Source organism: Sinocyclocheilus anshuiensis, unplaced genomic scaffold (assembly GCF_001515605.1).
Source record: "Sinocyclocheilus anshuiensis isolate Anshui unplaced genomic scaffold, SAMN03320099.WGS_v1.1 scaffold31, whole genome shotgun sequence".
In the NCBI taxonomy this organism is placed as follows: domain Eukaryota; kingdom Metazoa; phylum Chordata; class Actinopteri; order Cypriniformes; family Cyprinidae; genus Sinocyclocheilus; species Sinocyclocheilus anshuiensis.
The window spans coordinates 92882-108803 of NW_015548186.1; the positions used below are offsets into that span (position 1 = coordinate 92882).

A 15922-nucleotide genomic window follows, 5' to 3' on the forward strand; every position below is an offset into this window, starting at 1 on the left:
TTTTTTTTTAAACGAAGCATTAACACATGTTAGACTGCACCCCATAAACACAATCAAGCCTAGAAAAAAAAAAGTCAACCACCCCGTTAAGGTCTCATTCTTGCTATTAACTACGACTTTTGTAGGGCTGCTCTCGATTAAAGATTTTTCTGGTTGACTAGTAGTCGTTCATTTTAAGAATCAATCAACTAATCGCACATTTATTAATAAACCATTTAAATCATTATAATACGCCTTTAATTGCCTACATAGCCTAATAAGCGCTCAAGAACACGCATAAAGTTTGCCACAGCACACCGGCAGAAGTAATGATTATGAATGTGTCGGGAAAAACAGTAAGGAGACTGCATTAACATTTTAATACTTTGATAAACTAGTGCTTTCTTTGTTTTCGGTTTTCGAGAATATTTGTCTTCCATTTGAATTGGTTTATTTCAATTTAGACATTTCACTCGCTATAGATATATTTTTAATGTCTGTAACGCAAAGATATACAATGAGTTTCGCGCTCGAGTTCACAGAGACCGAGACGGCAGAAAGCGCATCATGTGTGCTTTCATTATTTTACAAAAGCGCAATGTTTTGTTGTTATTGTGAGTGCACACAAATAAACGTAGAGTCTTTACAGATTTGAAAGATGTATTACTCTTATGTGCATGAGCAAAAATGACGGAGTATTTTAAGAGCAAGCGACAGCAACGGCGCCTCCATCTGTCCTGCAGTGAGCTACTGTTCAGCTTCCACACTCTGCACAGACACTGAATAGCGCACATTTATCTCTAGACTTACATTAGATTGCCATGTAAAGTTGCTGCTACTAACATGTTTCAGATGGTAAGCCATATTTGAGGTCGAAAGGAATGAAAGGTGAGCGTTTGGATGTCCTGCCTGATGTACTGTATTACCACAAAGACCAGCCGTTAACGATCTGCATGACTTCACCTGTGGATTTTTTCTTTTCAATAAAAAAATTTTCTGCGACTAATAACATTTTGGTCGACCAAGCCTCTTCTGGTCGACTAACGGTTAGTCCACTATTAGTGGGCAGTCCTAGACTTTTGCCTCGATAAACTCTGGTTATCTGAATGTGCTCCTCCCGAACTTTGTTAATAAAACATACATTTTTAAGTTGCTTTGGATAAAAGTGTCTGCTAAATGCATGCATGTATATGCAGACTTGTAATTCGTATGAATGTATCAGCTGGTGTGAACAGGAGAAATGGCTCACGCTGACAGGAAGGTTCTCTTTCTGCTGTAGGGCAGCTTTCTTCTTCCACAGGCGATCTCGCAGCTCACCGACTCGTCTGTCCATGATGGCTACCTCCTGGTTCCTCTTGTTCAGGTTCTCTCTCTGCTGCTGCAGTTTAGCGCTCTGATCCAGGTTCATGTTCTTCCTCATCTGGTGAACACACACAGGTGAGATGTTTCGAACAGAGGCCTGAGGCTGTGATCTTCACCTCCTCGGCTCTTACCTGTAGTTCCCTGTAGAGTCTGTCCAGCTCGGCCACAGAGCTGTGGTTACTGTGAAGTGCATCCAGCTGGCCGTTTTTTAGGGTCTCCAGCTGTTTGCTCAGGTCTTCCACTTTAGAGACGGCGACTACCAGCTCCTTCTGCTTCTGAAGGTGCAGATTGTTCATCTGTTCCACCTGCTCGACTAAAACAAACACACACACAGAATAACTTCCACTGCCTGAGCTGAAGATCCTTCAGCCTGCACTGAAAACACTGAATGTGAGATGATCGCACACAAAAATATCCAAACAGTCACATGAATGTGGTCATATTTAGATCCCCATGTATGGAGCCCCACACGACATGCAGACAAAAAAATAGTTATTGTGGCCACGTTGTACTAAATCATTGCCTCATTTTATTAATTTATTAACGAGGAAATGAACTAGGGATGTAACGTGCACTCAGAGCTGGTTAAAAATGTGAAACAAATGTGTGACGATTCAAGTCGGTTGAGATGTTAAATGAACGAAATACAGTACAATTGGGGGTTGATTGGAACTGACTGTCATCAGAAAAGTTTATAGTATTTTCTATTCATCTCATCTCTGTATAATGCATATTAAAGCAGCAATCAAGGAAACACTGTATCGCTGCTGTTCCATAAGCGCCACCTGCTGGCAGAGAGTGAAACTGCATCTCATTCAGCCCGTCTGCTGTTTTTGTTTTGTTCAGATGTTTTATGTAGCATAATTTCACAAAGCTAAAGTCAGACCATTCTCTTTTTGCTTGAGATTTCTAAATTATTCAATCTAAATGATTAACACTAGAACTACCGGAATTCTATAATTACTAGAATGGCCATAGCGGTCATTCTGACTGTTCATATTAGACTGAACTGAATGCCATTTTTGTCATATCATATTTACATTCGAAGCTTCTTTTGAGGTTTTACAATGAAGCTTTGAATGTCTGTTGTCATATTTTATGACGTCATCAACCTAAAAAATACGATATTTTTTGTAATATTTAAGTGTAAGAGCTACGTAGACCGCTCCCGAATGTGCGTGTCTCGCTTTGTGTCCGGCAAGCGGGAGAGCAAAAGTTTTTCACTGCAGTGAAAACGTTGTATTTGAAAGTCTAAATGCCAACAAATATGAACCGAAGCGGAATATTTCTGTAGATAAAACATGTTGTGAATTTTGGAAATAATTACATACATCTTTTTTCAATACATTTTTACTTTTGTACTTTACAACGCTCTGGAGTTATTGGAAATGTTTCAGATGAATTGGAAACAATTCTATGCAGCCACCACTGGAATCGTGATCCGTGAATAAAGGGATCTGTTATGATTGTATAGATAATAATAAACATTGTCACTGTCGCTAAAAAAAAAAGCCGAATTAGTTTGTTTTATTTCACAATATCAGTCTTGTCGGGGCTAAAATTAGCCTATATGCATTAGCTATAGCATTACACTAGCATAAAAACAATAGACTAATAGCCATTATTATTATTAGTAGTATGGCTATTTTGTCATAACATTGAAGTAGGCTATTATTGATAACAGCCAGGCTATAGTCTTCGAGCCTAACATAGCACGCAAAAGCAGAAATTATACACCGTCTGTAATGCGAACGGTCAATTTGACCGCTTTGGTTATTCAAGGTAGAAATACTCAGAACTCTTTTGTGTTTTGTAATTTTAATAAAATAACAATGTTATAATAAAATACACACACATTTAGGAAAAGTCAGGGCATTATAGTTATATGGGTTTTATTTCAACGAAGTTATTCATTTTAAAATTTTAAAACGGTCAAAATGACTGCCTTGGTAGTTCTAGTGTTAAATCAAAAACTGCTCATACTGTATGTCTGCAGCCTCTTTGTTTGTATTGTGATTAAAATGCAGTGGTTGCCTCTCATTTTAAATGGAAAGTGCACAGACAAAGCCTTAGTTTGTTTATATGAAGAGATTTCTGTTAATTGTGTTATTTATTTGATTTGGGATTTGTTAAAGGGCACCTATTATGCCCCTTTTTCAAAGATGTAATATTGGTCTTGGGTGTCCCCAGAATGTGTCTGTGAAGTTTCAGCCCAAAATACCCAACAGATAATTTATTATAACAGCTGGAAAATGTCATTTTTGGGGTGTGTCTAAAAAAAGAGCTGTTTTGGAGTGTATCACTTTAAATGCAAATGAGCTGCAGAAGAGGGCGTCGCGTATACGTCTCTCTGCATTGCATATCTACAGCAATAAACAGCTGGTAGAAGCAACATAACAGAGCGAGAGAACCGGTGTTTAGCTGTACATATGGGAAGCCAAATGCACTGAAAGTGGGACGAAACAGCGCGATGTTACAGAGCTTGCACCGCGCAGACCTATCATCGCCGCGGATCAATCGACCGCGCTACCGAACGAGGGCGGGGCCTAAACAATATGACGTCACACTGCGTGAGAATCAAAACGGCAGGCCGAGTGAGACTGACTTGGTTTAACGGGGATTAATAAATAAGGAGTGGGTGGATTTTTATCATTGATGGGTGGTTGTGTTCACACACATTTATGTCCAACACCATGTAAAAGTGGATTTTGCATAATAGGTGCCCTTTAAAAATGTTTTATTTAGTTTTGTTACTTGATGTATTTCAACTTCACAAAGAAAAGTGCAGCATTTTGTCTGAGAATTAATAAAAGGATGCCTTTTCATTTATAATTTGTCTTAAATCTCAAATCAGTATCATGAGTTGAATGATTCGTCCCTAGAATGAATAAGTATAATGTGGCCATGTGGGAACTCCTTTTTCATTTGTGACCACTAGCGAGGGAACAAATTAATAAAACGAGGGAACAAAACTCTTAATTTGAGGCCACAATAAATGTTTTTGTCTAAATATATGTATGCACCAGGTGATATATCTGCTCATGTCCATAAAAACAGATTCAGAGATTTGCAAGATCAAAGCTGTCGATGACAAAAAAATAAGTATGAATGATTTAAATAACTCGAGTGGCAGAAGAAAGCAAAAGAACTCACCGAGTTTCCCATTGCTTAGGCGTTTCTGCTCCACCTGTCCCTTCAGAGCTCGCACCATCTTCAGCTGCGCCTCCTGTTTCTCCACCGCGTCCCTCAGATGCTGCAGTTTCTTCTGCTGCGAGGAGGTCTGCAGCTGCCTGTGCTCCTGTTGTTTCAGGAAATGCAAGTGCTGCTCCTGCTCAGGACAGTGAGAGGACAGGTTGTTATTTGCATCATTTTTGATGTGTTCTGATGTGTTATCCTGTACCTTGGAGGCCAGGAGCTGCTGCTGGGTGTCAATCTGATGCTGCTGTCTGGCAGACATGTCCTGCAGCTCTGCTAGAGTCATGTCCATCCACGGGCTGCTCACCTGCACAACACAACACGCCAACATCAGTCTCTGAAATCATCACAAGCTCGTCCATTTCCTGTTCGACTCGACTGCATTCCTCTCATGCCTTCATATGTGTGAGTCAAATGTTGAGGATTACGTTGCACGAGGAAATGAAAGGCACACGAGTGCAGGCAGACTCACTCCATTCTCCGGCCGTCTGTCTGCGGGCTTCTTTACGCCGTTCCTCTTCTGATTCCAGGTCCTGGAGTCTGAAATACAAACACAAGCTCAAGCCCAGCGATACTGCGGAAAACACCTGAGCGCAAGCCTGAACGATGCCAACTTCAATTTAAAAACTCTGCTTACAGACACTGATGAGTGTAACGCATTACTGTAATCAGAGCACTTGTTAGCGTAAGGTTTGACTGATAATGGATTCTGCCAGTGCACATAACTGATGTGGGAAAACAGATTCATGATTAGCCAATTCTTTAAAGGGGTCACGAACTGAGAAACCTAACTTCCCTTGATCATTTGACATATAAGAGAGCATTGTACTATAGAAGCATTCTGTCAGTTTCAGAACTCAAAACTTTGTCGTTAGTCTAAAAACAGCTCATATTGAAGGCAATCTGCCAAAACAACAACTTGTGGAATGTTCTACTCTATGATGTAATAGTGTGGATAAGCACCACCTCCGCAGAAGATCAACGCCTGCTTCTATATCTTCTACATCTGTTTAGCCCCGCCCACCGATACCACAGCACTGCCTGTTTAGCCTGCCCACCGATACCACAGCGCTGCCTGTTTAGCCCCGCCCACCGATTCCACAGCACTGCCTGTTTAGCCCCGCCCACCGATTCCACAGCGCTGCCTGTTTAGCCCCGCCCACCGATTCCACAGCGCTGCCTGTTTAGCCCCACCCACCGATTCCACAGCGCTGCCTGTTCAGCCCCGCCCACCGATTCCACAGTGTTGCCTGTTCAGCCCCGCCCACCGATTCCACAGCGCTGCCTGTTTAGCCCCGCCCACCGATACCACAGCGCTGCCTGTTCAGCCACAACACAAAGATATTGTCTTTTACCTTTTAGTTGTTCCTTGCTCAGTTTTTAATATTAGGTCCATGTAAACATGCACAGCCATCTTTAAACAGTTTGATGGGTCCTTTGCCATGAGCGCCACTTTTTAAAAAGGCATGTCAAGTTAAAAATAATCAAAAATTCAATCACATGCATCGCCAACCCTGAGTTTTGAGCCGCATGCCCTCAAGTCTAGTTGTTTTTGAACACAAGGACATCCTGTATATGCAGCCAGATGTGAAATTAGAGTATGTTACATGAATTGAGTCCTGCAGATATTGCTTTATAACCTCATGAGAGCCTTCATGACTGTAAATAAACTGTTTTTGTCATATTGAAGGTTTTTACACATGCTTCATCATATTTATGATAGGGCTGGACAATAATTCAATATCAATATGTATCGCGATATAATTTTTCTCAATAACGGTGATATGATTTTTAAACACATTTCCGATATTTCGATATACATTACCAGTTTCCCATACATTGATTTATTTGTGGCGTTTGACTTCGTTGAATAAACATGAGCACTGCACGTTTCAAAATCATAACACGGCGCGGGTGTTTTATATGAATGTATCTCTGAAGGGAACCGACTGTCTTCAGAAAAGTTTCGATGGCATTTTCATTTGATCTGATGAAGTAGCATTCATGAGCGGAGCTGAGTACATCAAAAACTGTAAAATGTTGAAATATTTTTTCTATTTAAAACTGCTTTCTATTTGAATAGATTTTAAAATGTAATTTATTCCTGTGATCATACATAGGTAAATTTTCAGCATCATTACTCCAGTCTTCAGTGTCACATGATCCTTCAGAAATCATTCTAATATGCTGATTTGCTGATTATCAATATTTAAAACAGTTGAGTTTTAAATATTGATTTTAAACAGTTGAGTTGAGTACATGAAATAAAAAGCTTTTGTAACATTATACACTATTCCATTCAGTATAATTTTCATTATTTTTTTGGGAAAGAAATGATAGAAATTAATACTTTTATTTAGCAAGGATGCTTAAAATTGATCAAAAGTGATGATAAAGGCATTTATAATGTTACAAAAGATTTCTATTTCAGATAAATAGTGTTCATATCGATATCGGAATTATATCGTATCGACCGAAATTAAGAAATATATCGTGATATCAATTTTGGCCATATCGTCCAGCCCTAATTTATGATGATTTTTTCTCTCTCCAAGATCATTTCATCATTCTGTGATTTAGAGGGCTGTGGGTAAATGAGCAGGAGACGCACATATCCATATTCACGTCATAAAGAAACTGGCACCTGTGGTTATAAATGGACTGAGACTAAAATCAACCAGTAAAAAAAACACACACACACACAGGCGCGCACACACACACACACACACGTGCGTGCACACACACGCACGCACACGCACTCACACGCACTCACACACACACTCAGACACACACACACGCACACACACACGCACACACACACACACATGCACACTCGCACTCACTCCCAGTGCAGCTGTTTGGGGGAGCGTGAGAAAGAAACACCACGGTCACATCACTGTAAGGGTGTTTGCAAAGCTTTTGTCCAATTGTGACATAAATAAATATGCCCTACCAGAGACTCAGACTCATCAGAGGCCAAACACTGGACAAAGATGCGACCCAACACAAACACATGCTCAAGTGTAGGAAACGTCACAATGCCTCATGCCATTTATATGAAGGATTAACTATTTACATATTTTTAACTAGTTAACTACTTGCAGTGTTTCCCACAGACTTACACTCTATGTGTGGCAGCTTCCCCTGGGGGAAATATGCATGTATATAATGTAAATATAAAACAGCAAACGGGCTTATTGAAAGTGTAAATTCATTCTCTGCCAGCAGGAGGCGCTTTAGGAGCGGCAGAAATAGCGGTTTCCCCGGTAACGGCTGTAAACAAAACAGCGCTGCGCTCATAAACACCGCTTTATCAGGCATTATAGGAAAGATTAAATGAAAATGACATCGAAACTTTTCTGAAGACAATCGGTTAAGAGTTAAGAAACTCAAACTGTAAAAGCTGCTGAACATATTCAGCAAAAACACACTTGCTTCTCTGATTCTTTTCTACGCTGCTGTTCTATACTGCATTTCCACTGCACCACTCAATGCTCAGGTCTATTCTGACATCAGCTTGTCAGATATTTCGTCCTGTCCATTATCAGCAATTCAGCAGTGACTCACAGGACGATTCAGCGGATTCACTCCCGTAATTATGTTTGAAACTCTGCAGTATACGTGGACGTTGGTCCTCTAAGAAGCAGGACTTTTCTTCAAATTTGTACACACTGAACATAAAAGGTCTCTTCCCATATGTAAGAATCCTTTGGAAGGTTTGCAGAGACAATGCACTTCTGCAACTAAGAAATGCACAAAATTGGAAAAACTCAGCATAAATCTATTTATATTCCATGTGATTGTGTTTTTAGAATCTCTCCCTTCACAAACACGGACCAGTGAGCGACGCCAGACAGGCAGCGAGGCATTGATCCGTGTCTGTGCAGGCTGTTACGTAATAAAAACACTAAAGCAGAAAATGAGTCGTTTTGGGAGCTTGCTTTCAGTAAAAAAAAATTTGTGACTAATGCATAAGTTATTGAGTTTGTTTCTATAGCACAATGGCCTCTTATGTCAAAAGATCCAGGAAAATTCTGATTTCTCATTTCATGACCCCTTTAAGCAATGACTGAGATAAATGTTTTACTATAGAGTTGTGCAATGTTTTAAAAATATTATCCAATATTGTTGTCCAAAGTTGTTGGAGCCTAGCTGTTATGGTAGTAAAACCACCAGAAGGCAGAGCAAGTAAGATCATTATTATTTAATTATGTAAGATTATGTAAAACATAGACAACCTGTAATTAAACTTCATAACAACCAGCTATTTTTATCAGCTGCTGCAACTTGATTGGTTGTTGGCAGCCATTTCTGTTGACCGTTGCTAAATAATTGAAGGATGTTAAATACAAAAATTAAATAATATTTTGTCAAGCACTGATACATTCCTAAGTCATTTTGACTTAACTCACTTGTTTGTGTGTGTGTGTGAGAGTGCGTGTGTATGGCTGAGTTTTGGGATCACAGAGGTGCAGGAACGTTTTTTTTTGGATTAAGTATCTCTGCAAGACTATCAGTGACAGAAGTGAATATACCAATCCTTCCGTGTACTTGGGCAGCAGTAAACATTACGGTAAGAGCTTACCTGTCAGCAGGTTGGGTGCTTTTCCTCGACGCAGAAAGAAGCGAACCTCAGGCCTCTCCTGCCCCCACTGCAGCAGCAGATCCATCATCTTCTCGCTCTCGCCTATCTCCCGCTCTGCATTCAGTCACACAAACACACATGCATTCATCCAACATCCAGTTAATAAAAGGAACCTTTATTTAGCGCTATCTACTGTATTCATGGAACAAAAGTGTGGTAAGGATTCAGGATTCCCACAAGCCATAACAGAGACAGGACAGCCGCTGCTGGAACAGATCTTCATCATTGATTTTAGTGCAGTACAATCTTCCCCAGAGCTTCACGCAGCCAGTGTGATACAGCAGATGTTTCCTTTGCTAGAAACTGGAGTCTGAGGTTGCTCTAGCAATGCACTTAATGAGTATAAAGATGTGACAGAGATGTTACAGACCTGTCAACCTTGGAAAATATTTTTGATTACCCTCACTCCAGTACACTAATTAAAACTCCAAAAACGTATATACACTGTAGAAAAACATGGATTATCATATGTTTACTTCAAATTTCTTTTGAGAGTAGTATTATTTTTATGGATTGGCCATTATTTCCTGCTATAAACACATGTAATGTCTGTTTCATTCATCCTGAAAGCCAGAGGGTGCCCTCGCGCAGAAAATCTACACATGCATCACAGAAGTAATAAGAATGGCGACGCTGCAGCAAATCCCTTATATGGACAAAGGCATCCACAGGGCTCTAGACTGCGTCCAAAATGGTCGCATTTGCAACAATTTTTTGAGAATGTGCAAGTTAAAATTTGTCATGGTCACATTTGTGTGAGTGCATGGTCTGCGTTGCTCAAAAGCGTTCTCCATAAAGCGCCATGGCACAAATGACACAAATACTGAGGAAACGATGGCAGACGGAGGATTAATGTAAAAGAATGCTACTTAAACCAGAGAAAGTGAATATACAACAATGTCACCGACAGCCAGTTTAGTTTTACTTTTCTTTTAGTTTTCACTTTGAAAAGCCTCTTATCTTTGCTGTGGAGACTATGGAGTCTTTCTTTTATTTTTTTTTTATTTATTTGATTCCTCAGTGTTTGCTAAACGTTCTGTAATTTATTAGTCAATATAGAATACAGCATGTGGTGTAAGCCGTGCCTTGTCTTATTCGATTTTGTTAATAAACGTTATATAAGCTAGCTTGTCATTGTAGCCTACTGTTTTATTGTTGTTGTGCTTTTCAATTCCATTGAGTCCATCTTTCAAGCATTTGCTTTAGGCTTAAAAAGTGAATGTATACATGTAAGCGCAACAGGCAATTATCTTTACTTGCAAAACGAGACACCAAAATCGCGAATTCGAAAGGGAAAGCGTCCGAAGCCTGACTTATAATGCCGCAAAAGAGGAACACCCGTACGCAAAATTCAAAACACAAATAATACTGATGAAAAAGAATGGATTGAATGTTAAACACTTTGTTACCATATATAGCTATCAGCTATAATAAGAGAATAACTATTCATCAGCATGCATTGATTAATCCCATGTTGTAGCGCAAAAAGAAAAAAGAAAAAAAATGTGACCAAATCATGCTCGTGCGACCAACTGAGAAAGTTAGTCGCAGCAGAGCAACCAGTGGGAAGAATGCCTAGAGCCCTGCATCCAGCTAGCACTGTAACTGAATTAAAAGAAGATAGAAACACTTTGAATGATGAAACATTAAGACAAACACTTGACTGCGACAATGTATAGTTTATCGGTGTTCTTAAAACCACCTCGGGTACTTTCATAATAATTAAGGATATTCATAGCCTTTATTACAGTAGAGAAAATATATTTCTGTCAGGACCACTATCGTCAATATAACTTACGATTAGCATACATTTTAGGTTGGGGGAATGGTTCTGTTCTGGGCAAACACTCCCTGCCCATCCACGCAGCCTAGCATGGATAGGAGCAGTGAGAGCAGAATACGCCCCTAGGTTAACAGAACAGAACTAACATCAATGATAAATGTAGCAGATACCATTAATGTTCTACGTGATTATTTTAACAACATGATTCAGTGGTCTGACTCAATGATATATTCACTGCCAAGTCCTGGACGAGCGGAGGAGCTGGGGATGGAGGTGGGTGATTAGTTCCTGAGCGAAGCGATAGCTGCTGAATAATGACTGAAGGGAACTTATGAAGGGAATTATGATTGGTGTCGTGATCCTATAGGTAGACGTGGATCGGCTGAGTGTCAGCTGATGCGAGCTTGACTAGCATGGCCTGCCAGAACTAATGCTACGCTCCATTTCTGTCAGGACCACTATCGTCAATATAACTTATGATTAACATACATTTTAGGTTGGGGGAATGGTTCTGTTCTGGGCAAACACTCTCTGCCCATCCACACAGCCTAGCATGGATAGGAGCAGGGAGAGCAGAATACCCCCCAAAACAACCATATGCTGAACCCCGCAACCAAAATGCTGATAGCAATAACTGAATACCTTACAGAAGGAGAGTGGCTCTTCTTAATAGCAGCCAAGAAGAGCAGCAAGCCCCTTACCGGAGGAGTGTAGCAGCGAAGAGGAGCTCTTCTTAATAGCAGCCAAGAAGAGCAGCAAGCCCCTTACCGGAGGAGTGTTGCTCTTCTTTATAATCAGCTAAGAAGAGTAGCAAGCCTCTTACCGGAGGAGTGTAGCAGCGAAGCGGTGCTCTTCTTAATAGCAGCCAAGAAGAGCAACAAGCCCCTTTTTAAAGCAACCTGAAATTAAGATGCAGAATCCACTAGTTTGCAGCCTAGTTGCCAGTTGTAGCAAACACTGCGTACTGCAGCCGTAGAGCAAGCAATGGCAGGTTTAGAGATCGCAGATTCTGCCTAGCCTAAGCTTAGCATCCATAACATGGCATATAGCTCAATGATTCAAGTCATGTTTATACAGGTTGTCGCCTCCCATGATATTAGCGTTCACTGACATACATGTCCTCTATCTGATAACCCGCATTAGTGTAGTAGACAATCCTTACCAATACTCTCGAAGCTTATGCAACAGTATGTAAAAGCTTGCTTACGCACGGCATGTTGCAGTAGTCAGACCTAAAGAAAATAGCATTACCAATAACCAGATGACCCATAGCAGCAAGCAGATCTCAAGATAACTGATGGCCTTAAACAATAGCTTAACATAAGCTTCTTGCTGTCACAAGTTTACCCGGATACCAGCACTGCAGAAACACCCAATAGCCTAAAGGGTGATTTATACTCAACGCGTCCACAAGTTCGCTTAGGTACGCGCGGCAAATATGACGTCATCGCGGTGTTGGCGGAAGTTCGCTTTGAGTGCGCTCAACGTCATTTTGCGTGGCGGTGTGCACGACATTTTTGTAACTTTCCGCGCAGCTCCACTTCCGAAGATGCACGAGTTCAAAGCGACTCTAGCCAAACATGCACGTCTGTGCCGGCATTTGTGTGAAACAGAAGCAGTTGATGTTAAGTTCAAACTCCACCAGGTGCACTTTCAACGCTTTGAGGGAAAACAATGTAGAGGTTTTTTTTGCATAGTTTGTCTAAGGCTTTTAAATTGAAGTACGTTTTATTTTCATTGTATAAAAATAGAAATAGAATTCAATTAGATACTATTTATACACTATTTGCTTAAAGTTGTCTTGGTTTTGATGCAAAATAAACACAAGCTTAAGATTATTTTAATCAGTTTATCAGTTCATCATCAACTCATTCATCACGCAAGAAATCTTGTACCGGCAAATTACTTCTTCTGACCGGTGATTCCTGATGGTTTTAGAGGACAATTACTCCTCGTCGCCCCCTGTTGTTTCAAAGAATAGTACAACAGCGAACGCGACAAGTATAAGCCTTGTCTGTTTGGGAAGGTGCGTGCGCAGTCAGCGGAGGCTCGCGAAGCGGAGCCAAGCAAAAGTATAAATCCCGCTTAAGCAACGGCAGGTCTAGCAACGATATGATACTGGACACTAGATAAGCCTTAACAAGCAAGCAATCCCAATACCCTGATAGCTTTAAGCAAAGACCTTCTGAAATGCATAGCGTGGGGCAGCATGCCCTTACAGAAGAATAGAAGTAGCGAAGGGGTGCTCTTTTATAACAGCTAAAAAGAGCAGCATGCCCCTTTAAAGCAGTATGGCATATGGTCAATAATCGAATTTAGGCAACAGCATTTGCCCTTGTCCGGATAACGTTTAGCATTGATACAACTTTAGAAGCAAATTTATGATCTGCGCATAAAGCGCATAAAGCATTACCGATGCACTAGTTAGCTTGAGCAACAGCATATCACTGACATAAAGACAGCGTGTACAGCGTGTTCGGATAAGTTTAATGAAAGCATCCCCAATAGATGAGCCTGAAGCAGCAAGCCTGTTTCATATTGACAGCCTTGACAACAGATTAAAACAAGGCTCGCTGGTAAATTTAACTGGTAATGTTACCAGTGTGACAATACGATAGCATGCCTAGCAAACATAACTGAACAACTAGCCTTAGACAATGAGCAATATCTGAAGCATGTTCGCCAACATAGCATTAGGCAATAAAATGAAAGAAACTTTGCTTAGCTTCGTGAAGACATTCAGAGATGAATAAAGGTGAAATGGGCAGTTGTTACGTGGATGCTTTAACCCTTCTTGAATATCTTGCTTCTTCCAGCGGGGAAGCAGATCTCATGTAAAGTTGTTGGTGCAGTCGTATTAGCACAACTTCGGCGATGAATTGCAATGAATTGCGAGGAGCCGTGCTCGCTCAGATCACTTCAGTCTATCGTCTTGACAAACAACGCGGCGAATTCGCTTAAGTTCACAACTTGAATCTGGTGAGATACTCTGTGGGAATCCTGTCGAAAATCCAGATTAAACGCTTCCTATGGAGATGGAATTCGCCATCTGATTAGTTCCTGAGCGAAGCGACAGCTGCTGAATAATGACTGAAGGGAATTATGATTGGTGTCGTGATCCTATAGGTAGACGTGGATCAGCTGAGTGTCAGCTGATGCGAGCTTGACTAACATGGCCTGCCAGAACTATCGCTACGCTCCATTTCTGCATCATTCTGTTATAGGAAGTCCCATCAGATCACAAATGGAAGATATTTCTAACATTCGAATGATGTTGTGGAGTAAAACCAAGTTATAATGTTCTCTTTTGTTGGACAACAGGTTTAGAAACTCTTCTCATTACAAGTCATTAGAAGGTAAGATGTTTGGCATGTGTTGCTTTTTCAAATGCTGGTTATAAGCAGGGAGGCGTTTCCTCATCTCAGCGCGTAGAATCACAGACACACAAACAGAGCCGGTTTGGAGAGAAATAAAGTGCATGGATGTTATTTAAACCGAAAAAGAAAAAAAAAATGCCCTGATTGGTCGAACTCTTCATCTTTTGCTGATGCTTGATTTGAATCCTGCATGTGGACAGAGGCCTCACCAATTTTTTCGTAATTTAAAATGACAAATCGTACCAACGTACTTTGAGGTCAAAATGTGTAGCCGCTACACAAAATACCATACAGGTTGGCAGGTCTGCTGTTATATAGATCTAGGTTTAAAGGGTTAGTTCACACAAAAATGAAAATTAGCACGTTTTTACTCAGCCTCGAGGCATCCTAGGTGTATATGACTTTCAGCTAAAAAGAGCAGCATGCCCCTTTAAAGCAGTATGGCATATGGTCAATAATCGAATTTAGGCAACAGCATTTGCCCTTGTCCGGATAACGTTTAGCATTGATACAACTTAAGAAGCAAATTTACGATCTGCGCATAAAGTATCAAGCACATTACCGATGCACTAGTTAGCTTGAGCAACAGCATATCACTGACATAAAGACAGCGTGTTGGAAATAGTCGGATAAGTTTAATGAAAGCATCCCCAATAGATGAGCCTGAAGCAGCAAGCCTGTTTCATATTGACAGCCTTGACAACAGATTAAAACAAGGCTCGCTGGTAAATTTAACTGGTAATGTTACCAGTGTGACAATACGATAGCATGCCTAGCAAACATAACTGAACAACTAGCCTTAGACAATGAGCAATATCTGAAGCATGTTCGCCAACATAGCATTAGGCAATAAAATGAAAGAAACTTTGCTTAGCTTCGTGAAGACATTCAGAGATGAATAAAGGTGAAATGGCCAGTTGTTACGTGGATGCTTTAACCCTTCTTGAATATCTTGCTTCTTCCAGCGGGGAAGCAGATCTCATGTAAAGTTGTTGGTGCAGTCGTATTAGCACAACTTCGGCGATGAATTGCAATGAATTGCGAGGAGCCGTGCTCGCTCAGATCACTTCAGTCTATCGTCTTGACAAACAACGCGGCGAATTCGCTTAAGTTCACAACTTGAATCTGGTGAGATACTCTGTGGGAATCCTGTCGAAAATCCAGATTAAACGCTTCCTATGGAGATGGAATTCGCCGTCTGATTAGTTCCTAAGCGAAGCGATAGCTGCTGAATAATGACTGAAGGGACCTTATGAAGGGAATTATGATTGGTGTCGTGATCCTATAGGTAGACGTGGATCAGCTGAGTGTCAGCTGATGCGAGCTTGACTAACATGGCCTGCCAGAACTATCGCTACGCTCCATATATAAGTTCATCCGTACTCACACTTGCCTTAGTCTGACGCACAGACATGCACTTACCCTCCTCCATCCCCAACTCCTCCTTATACAGGCACATGATCACTTAGCGTCTTGTCCACGGAAATTATCTATCAGCTAATCGTTGCTTAATCTTGTCCAGTCTCATTTACAGACCTGTATCACTTCTGCATGGAATTTTATATCTGTTGCATATAAATA

At 40.7% G+C, this 15922-nt stretch overlaps 1 protein-coding gene across 1 annotated transcript in view; it reads right to left on the reverse strand.

The window, feature by feature from the left end:
• LOC107705014 (apoptosis-stimulating of p53 protein 2-like) overlaps nt 1–15922 on the reverse strand; it is a 41691-nt gene that overhangs the window by 19208 nt on the left and 6561 nt on the right. The window contains exons 3-8 of the mRNA XM_016508128.1: nt 9122–9235; nt 5009–5076; nt 4742–4843; nt 4495–4669; nt 1473–1654; nt 1229–1399 (exon numbers count right to left, since the gene is read on the reverse strand). Coding sequence (XP_016363614.1) covers nt 1229–1399; nt 1473–1654; nt 4495–4669; nt 4742–4843; nt 5009–5076; nt 9122–9235 — 812 coding nt within the window. The remainder of the gene's footprint in view (nt 1–1228; nt 1400–1472; nt 1655–4494; nt 4670–4741; nt 4844–5008; nt 5077–9121; nt 9236–15922) is intronic.